At 34.3% G+C, this 8,262-nt stretch overlaps 1 protein-coding gene across 7 annotated transcripts in view; it reads right to left on the reverse strand.

Annotated features, from left to right (window-relative positions):
- Nucleotides 1–2,774: 2,774 nt before the first annotated feature.
- The window catches only part of YAF2 (YY1 associated factor 2), a 78,314-nt gene continuing 72,826 nt past the window's right edge, over nt 2,775–8,262 (reverse strand). For 5 of the 7 annotated variants that reach the window (XM_032173724.2, XM_032173725.2, XM_032173721.2 and 2 more), the window contains 2 exons: nt 4,511–4,663; nt 2,775–3,725 (listed from right to left, as the gene is read on the reverse strand). In XM_032173724.2, coding sequence (XP_032029615.1) covers nt 3,488–3,725; nt 4,511–4,663 — 391 coding nt within the window. In that variant the 3' untranslated portion in view covers nt 2,775–3,487. Of the gene's footprint in view, nt 3,726–4,510; nt 4,664–8,262 lie in introns of those variants that run through there. The other 2 variants (XR_009209344.1, XR_009209345.1) reach the window with 2 other exon arrangements.

An 8,262-nucleotide genomic window follows, 5' to 3' on the forward strand; every position in this document is an offset into this window, starting at 1 on the left:
TTATAAAGAAAAGAGATTTATTTTGGCTTATGAATCCAAAGGCTGAGAAGTCCAAGATCAGGCAGCCCATCTGATGAGGGCCTCATGCTGCTTCAACTCATGGTGGAAAGCAGATGGTGAACTGAGGAGGGCAAAGAGAACAGAACACAAGAAGCATCCTCACTTGGTTAACAACCCACTCTTGTGAGAATTCATCCATTCCTGCAAGAGTGAATCCATTCCAGAACTAAGTGAGCCTCATGAGAAAGCCTTTAATCCATCTCAATGACCTAATCACCTCTTAACGGCACCACCTACCAACACAATCAAACCGGGGACTCAGGCCTCAGCATGAGTTTTGGTGAGGACAAACCATATCCAAACCATAGCAGGAAGTTTAAAAAAGCGGGTGGGGGAAGCCTCAGTGGAAACGAAAACTTCTAGACCATTTACCATTAATGCATATAATATGCAGAGGCTACATTCTTTTAGGCTATAAGGATCTTTATCTAAAAGTTAATAAACATGCTATCAACTTAGAAAGGCTGAAGTTTCTCTTTTTAAATGTTTTCACTTTGTCTGTTATCCACTATCATTTTAGGAAAGCATTTAATAAAAATAAAACCTTTATTTCTATTGTATAATACAAAAGGTTTTAAGAATATTCTTCTGTGCCTCAAAGTATATTCACTTTTTAAATATACATATATATATATGTATATTCAAATTTTTTTTATAGAGATGAGCTTTCACCATGTTGCCCAGGCTGACCCTGGGCTCAAAATATCTGCCCGCTTCAGCCCAAAGTGCTGGGATTACTGGCAGGAGCCATTGCACCCGGCCTATCTTCACTCTTACCTATAGCAAAGTAAGGTAATAAATGCTGGAAAACATCCAAGTTCTTTTTGTATGGAATTTGGCTAAAAGAACCCAGTGCTCAAACCACATTGTAAGTTCATGAAACAGAGAAAAGCATGTATCCTAAACCTAGGTTCTGAATCTTTCTGCATATTTTAACAGCAGTTCTATTTATGGAATTTGGGTCTGTTTTCCTGGTGTGGAAGTGTACTTGAGGTAGGGTGAAACAAAGGCAGGTTGAGATACCTGTGATTAATAAAAGTAAAATAATTTCAAGTCAACTTAATTCATTTCTCCAATCTCATAGTGCACACCCACCAGGTTCTTTAATTATGGAAAGATGGTCTTTCTGCATCCAGAGAAAACATCTGATATTACACCGAAAATTTAGTGAAATCTATAAAACACTATTACTTTAGGTCATCCAAGAGGGCATGCAAATAATTGTTACAAAAAATATTTTTGTATTTTTGTAATGGGATTTTACCTATAACAATAGTAAAAGCTCACATTTACTGAATGACCAGTATGTGTCAGATAATTAAGAATTTTACATGGATTGACTTAATCCTCCCAACAACCCTAAGAATTAGATGTGATTACCATTATTAGCCCTGTTCTATAGATGGAAAGTAAGCTTGGGTAATTTAAGCTCATTTCCATTCTACAACAGGCTTCAAACATGAGGTGTCAGTTAGCACACTTAATCTCCATGCTACACCGTGTTCCTGCCTATGTAGAAAGATGAGTATCTTCCCACCTATGTAGAAATATGAGTATGCCCCCTTCAGGTAAAATCCCATCTCCTGTCAGATTTTTCTCTCTTGCAGCTCATTTAAAATACATCCTGAAAGTATCTGATCATAAGATGTAATTCCTTTAAAGCATAGTTTTTGACTTAAAAATTAAATATTTTCCCTATTACATTTTTAAATTTTTACTATCTCCAAAAATGTATAAAACATTTGAAACATGTTAAAAACAGAGTAAGACAAAAAAATTCATGTTTTAAAGGAACATATCTGGTTAGTTGGTATTCCACTGAAAGTATCTTATAATAAACACAAATTTTAATTTTTCATTTAACAACACTAAAGAATGAGGTATATAAATGTTTTAATCACAGATTTTTACTGTATGCAATTAATTGTATTTCACAACTGGCATCTTACAAAAAAGACAGTACCACTGTGCCTGTAAAAAGTACTGTAATTAAACAGAAAATTACATTACCACATGAAACCACCAAATATCACAACTGTTAGGGTCTACAGTTTTATTTTATCTTCAAATGTTATTATGATGTCTTATGTGATATTTTGCATCCACATTCTATTTTTAAGTTCATTTACAATTCAGAAGTCTCCTTTAGGTAGATATATATTAAGCAAATGGTTAAGAGAAAGCAGGAGACCCCAGGAGAATTTAAGTACTGTGTGGTTTCTAGGTTGAATTCTAAATACAACATAAAACACTTTAATAGTCGTAAACAAAAATGCAAAATCTGTAGTCATAAAAATATTTTATTGGTAATTTTACATAGTATAAGTAGGGCTATACTTTTTTCCTTTCAGGATACTGAGAAATGTGTAAACTGGCAGCTGTGTCTGAAAATAGGGTACTATGATTTTCATAAGAATTGTTATATTTAATGAGGCCAATTAGACTGATTTAAAATTAGTTATTTCCCATTTCTGTGCAACAATTCCCATTTCTGTTTCAATTAGATTCATACTTCTATGGCCCTGGGTAAGTCTGGGACAAGAAAACAGTGATAAAACTATCATTAAGTTAAAGCTTTTCTAAAATTGCAGCTTGTAAAATATGGCAAGTTTCTTTTTTCTTGTTTTTGCCAAATGCTTATAATTATTTGAATTTTAATGTTTTATATGATACAGAAAATACCAGTGTTCAATGACAATAGCACTAAACCTGAATTATAAAGCTAAATAATCAATGTTTTATTGTTTACTAGTCCGCTAGTAAACATTACAATAAATGAATGTTTTGAAAAATAAGCAAACAAAAAAACCTCAAAAAATGGATAAAACCAGAAACATAATTCAGGAACAATAATTAGTAAAACGTGTCAAAAACATTGGCAAAGGTTCATACAAATTCTTTATTTAATAACAATTTTCCTATTTAACCACACCAAGTACCAGCAGGTGTATTTAAGAGGATAACCATTAAGAAAAACCTGTTGCAGCAATAGTTAAGTTGTTCTTTAACTTGTATACATATAACTATCTGTTTCACAATTCTCAAATAATACATATTTAGGCAGCTTGCACTATGTTATAAAAAATTTAAATTCGTTACATGCCAATAGTAGAGAATTCAAGAATTATGTGTTAGAATTCACTAAACTAAAAGTGAAAATACACTTACCAATAACACTGCATAATGAATAATTCAACCACATTTTCATGGCACTTAACTGCAGAGACCAAAATGTTAAGTCTGGAAATGTTTGGTAGGCATAGTTGCAATAAAATCTAACAAATTCTAACAAATTTCTATTTTATGTAAAACTCAAATTATGGATTGTGCATGAATGTATTTGTCATGAAAATGTGGTACCTCTTGGCATAATCTGTGTATTTGCATGGTAGGACAGAAGTGACTAAGAAATTGGAGAAAATAAACTTTAATGAGATTCTCCATTCAATGATGAGGCTTCTCCTCTGGGTGAAGATGACCTGGACATTCCTCTCTCTGTGTTATCAGAGCTAGAGCCACTTTGACTGTGTTGATCTGCAGAAGCAGCACTAGATGCAGGCGGTGACTTTGTTTTCTCCTTAAAGTCTGTAATAATGACTGTCAGATCTCCAACGGTAACTTCCAAATGCTGAGCACTACTCCGATCCACATTTTTCAATCTTGGCCTAAACATAAAAAAATGAAATTTTAAACTAGCTTTTCCCTCTACCAATTTTCTCAGCATATAATAAATAATAAAAGTAGGTAAAAGTAACAAAATGAATACATATATTTAAAGCAATTTATGTGTAACTAGCCACAAAAACATCATGTTTCAACTCATTAACATTAATCAAACCAGTCATTCATGAACATTCTTCAATGCGACCAAAAAACTGTGACAGCCTAGAAGTAGAACTTGTGCTTCTATAGCTGTATCATAATTTTGCAGACGGCTTATTAATTTTATTAAAATAGATGTTTCAGACAACAATGAAATAGTTGCACCATGGAGGAAGGTGATGAAAGCTAAGGTTGAGCTACATGCAAGGAAGACTGTTACTCCACTGACACACACTAATAAGGGTATCATGATTATTATGACTGAACGCATGACCATTTTGATAGGTTAAAACCCATGCAATTATCTGTTCGGTATGTTGAAAACGACTCCTGGTTCAAATAGTTCTTCTTAAGGGAAAAACAAAACAAAACAAAACAAAAAACCCGGACACAAATGTCTTCCAATCTCGTAAAAAGAAAAAAGCATCATCACGTTTAAGCTTGTATTTGTGGCTTCTGTGTTTAATTTCCTATGTATCTTTCAAACTCAGTAAAACCTTTCCTGATACCTTATAATAAATGAGACCAAATATTTTACTTCCACTTTGTGTATATTAGTATATCAAGGTTAAAAAAATTAAATGGTTTTATTATCTCAAAAATGTCATAAAACACTCTTCACATTTACCTGGTTTTCTTATGGCTATTCTTTTTGCTAGTTGTTTCCTTTTCACTTTTTTCTTTTTCTACTTTATCTTTTTTCTCTTTCTTTGACTGTGTAGGAGGCACAAACTGCTGAGTAACCTGCTGTGCAACCAACTGGGAGACAGGCCGAGGTTTCCTGTGTGCATGTTAAAAAGAAAGGTATTTTAAATTATAACTTAAAACATAAGTGCTTTATGAGAGAATATCTCACATTATGAAAACAAATTAATAACAATAACTTTCAAGTATAAAAATTCCTCATATATAAGGTAATTTAAATATACAATTTTAAAGATATGTATCATTGTTTTTCCTGTTCAACAAAAATGGAACTATAACAGTTAAAATTTATAGTCTAAGATATATGCTCAAACATTAGAATACTGTAACATAAATCAACATAAGAAATTATTTTAAATGTATATCAAACAAAATGGGATGTACCCACATAAACATGAGTTCTAAAAATCAAACTTCAAAGTTTTCACTGAAATAATAATTTATCTCTTCTCCTTCGGAGAAGGAAATACCTAACCATTTGTGACAATGGCTATCTGTTCTTTAAAGCTTTTTATTTATTCATTTAATAAACATTTATTATCAAAATTTCTCAATCCTTATTGCTTAAATCCTTTAAGTTTCTTACATCTCCAGCCACAATCTCACTATGCTCTTTTGACCCTGGAGATCTACCCAGTCCTTTGAGACTCATCTACTTGCTAACTTACTCATTTAGAAAATATTTACTGAGAACCTACTGTAAGAACTGTTCAGGGATATCTGAAATGTTGCCTGGCTTCAACATCTGATGCTGGTACAAGCTTTCACCTGTCCAGCTTTGCCACAGAACTTGCACAACTGAGGTTAAGATTCAAAATACAGTCTCTAAGTTCTTAAGAGACAAAGAAGGATACAGCAAGGAAAGAGGCAGAGGGAAGGAGGGAAGAAGTAAGATAAAAATACATTTTAACAGATGCTCTACAAACAATGGTAACTTTATTGCCTGAAAAATCCTGACCCTTTTTTGGTTAGTATAGTTTTTTAAAAATCTTTTTTTCCCCTGTTCCTCTACGGAAAGACAACATAAAAAATGAGAAAATACTGTACAATCTAAGAATCAAAGCTGCAAGGCTGAGAGAAAATAGGAAACAGTATGTAAAGCAGATATCAAGAGATGGATAATGAATTTTGCTCAGGGCCTAGATAGTCTGAAGTACTGAAAGGATATCCAGGACAGATGTCCAATATACAACTTAAAAAATAGGACCGACATAGAGTTTGAGATGTAGATTAAGAGTTGCACAAATAAAAGTGATATTGAAAGTATGGTAGTTAATGGCTGAGGTTAAAAAACAAAAGGGTTAAGGTGGTGGTTTTCAAATGCAAGGTACATCAGAATCACCAAGAAGGCTTGTTTAGCTTGCTTAGCCTTACCCCACAGGATTTCTGATTCCATAGGCCTTGAAGTAGAGCCCAAGAAACTGTATTTCTAACTAGTTTCCAAGTTATGCTGATGTCTCTGGGGACCACACTTTAAAAAGAAGCTTGATCCAGCCTGGGCGACAGAGCGAGACTCCGTCTCAAAAAAAAAAAAAAAAAAAAAAAAGAAGCTTGAGGAAATGCAATATATCTGGTGAATACTGTTACTACTATAGGATAAAGTTTGAGATGGAGAGCAGAGTGGCAGAGTGAAAATAAACCAAGCTGGACAGATAAGAAGGGATCCCATGATTAAAAGCTAAGCAGTCTGATTTTATCAAAGAAGCACAAAACATAAATGTATATAGTTTAATTATTCAAATAAAGTTCTCTGCTGCTCTCTAGGAGCTAAAGAGCTTCCACTGAAGGTAGGAGGAACACAGTTTATGATGATCTTTTTACAACGTTGTAAGTCACTCAACTCCATGCCCTATTAAAAAGAAAGCCCTTCTATCTCCAGGTATCTTAAGGTTTGTGATCCCTTTTCTATTTGATGAGAAAAATCAGGATAGGAGGAAATTTTAGAGGTAGGAAATAGTTAACTCAGGAAATAAAGGGCAGAGTATCATTTATAAAATATTACCTTTTTATGTTCACAGATATATCATTCATGGTTTTGACAGTACACTTTTAGTAATGCCAAAGGTTCTGTGATAAGGAGTTGATGTGCACAAAATGGTTGCCTAGTTAATAAATCACTACTGTCTAACCACTGGCCAACTACAGTCCATCATCTACTTATTCACATATGCCATGATTAGATTGTATTATATTTGTCAGATATGATATTCACCAATTTGGGGATCCCTACGTATCTTTCATAGATAGCCCAAATAGAAGGTATAAGTTTGGCAGTCTGTTGATTTACTATAATGTAAGAAAAGGGGGAGCATTTCATTACTCATTAGGACAAAATGTTTTTGGAGCTGGCTGACCTTCTGTGTGAGCAGGAGGTCAATACATGTTGGCTTCACATATGCAATTTCAACTATGGTCTGCCTTCCACCCCCAATGACAAAAATCCCATGTGCTAAATATTATAGGAATAATATTTTAGGCTTGATCAACTTCATCATAATTTAGCTTTGTCATGTTGGACAGGTAAGATGAAAGAAAGGAAAGAAAGAAAAAGAGTATTAAAAACAATGACATTCTTTACTAAAAAGAGGCAGCATAACTCAAATTTCAGAAAGAAGTAATCTGCTTAGTAACACCAAAATATATGGTTAATTGAAGCGATATGGTAAATCTCATTGAAAAAAAAAAAGGCTGGACTAAATACATACATACTGTGAATCTGTTGATACTCTGGCTAACAAAAGCCCAAAAATCTAACCAAGGAAAGATTTTATAAAAAACCACCTGTTTATGGCCAAGCATGGTGGCTCACGCCTGTAATCCCAGCACTTTGGGAGGCCAAGGCGGGCAGATCATTTGAGTCCAGGAATTCGAGGCCAGCCTGGGCAACATAGTGAAACCCCATCTCTACAAAAAAAAATACAGAAATTGGCCAGGCATAGCGGTACGCGCCTGTAGGAGCCTGAGGTGGAAAAATCGCTTGAGCCCAGGAGGTGGAGGTTGCAGTGAGCCACGATCACACCACTGCATTCCAGCCTGGGTGACAGAGTGAGACCTTGTCTTCTGGAACAACAACAAAAAAGAATAGAAAAGAAACTACTTGTTTGACAAATTTTATTGCACATTTACATGTGTCAGGCACTAGGTAAGGAGATTAACCATGAACAAGACAAACATAGGCCCTGCCCTCATGCGCTAAAAATTAAAAACAAAAAACTGTGTGTTGCGATAAAGAAAACAGAAGGATGAGTTATTATAGACAGAGAGGAAATAACTTCTGTTCATGTTTAAATGGTCAGTATACCAGGAGAAACAGATATCACGATGGACCCTTTTAATAAGAGAACAATGAAACAACTTCATTAAGCATTTTATTACGACTTTAAAAGAGAGTAAACCCAATTTCTTATTCTATAATAACTTGGTTTTAAAGTTATCTAGACCTCGAATGGCCAAAAGGTTTTTTTTGTTTTTTTGTTTTGTTTTGTTTTGTTTTTGGATGGAGTCTCGCTCTGTCGCCCAGGCTGTGGAGTGCAGTTGCGTGATCTCAGCTCACTGCAAGCTCTGCCTCCTGGGTTCACACCATTCTCCTGCCTCAGCCTCCCGAGCAGCTGAGACTACAGGCGCCCACTACCATGCCTGGCTAATTTTTTTTTTTTTTTTTTTTTTTGTATTTTT

This window comes from Hylobates moloch, unplaced genomic scaffold (genome assembly GCF_009828535.3).
Source record: "Hylobates moloch isolate HMO894 unplaced genomic scaffold, HMol_V3 SCAFFOLD_13, whole genome shotgun sequence".
NCBI classification, from domain to species: Eukaryota; Metazoa; Chordata; class Mammalia; order Primates; family Hylobatidae; genus Hylobates; species Hylobates moloch.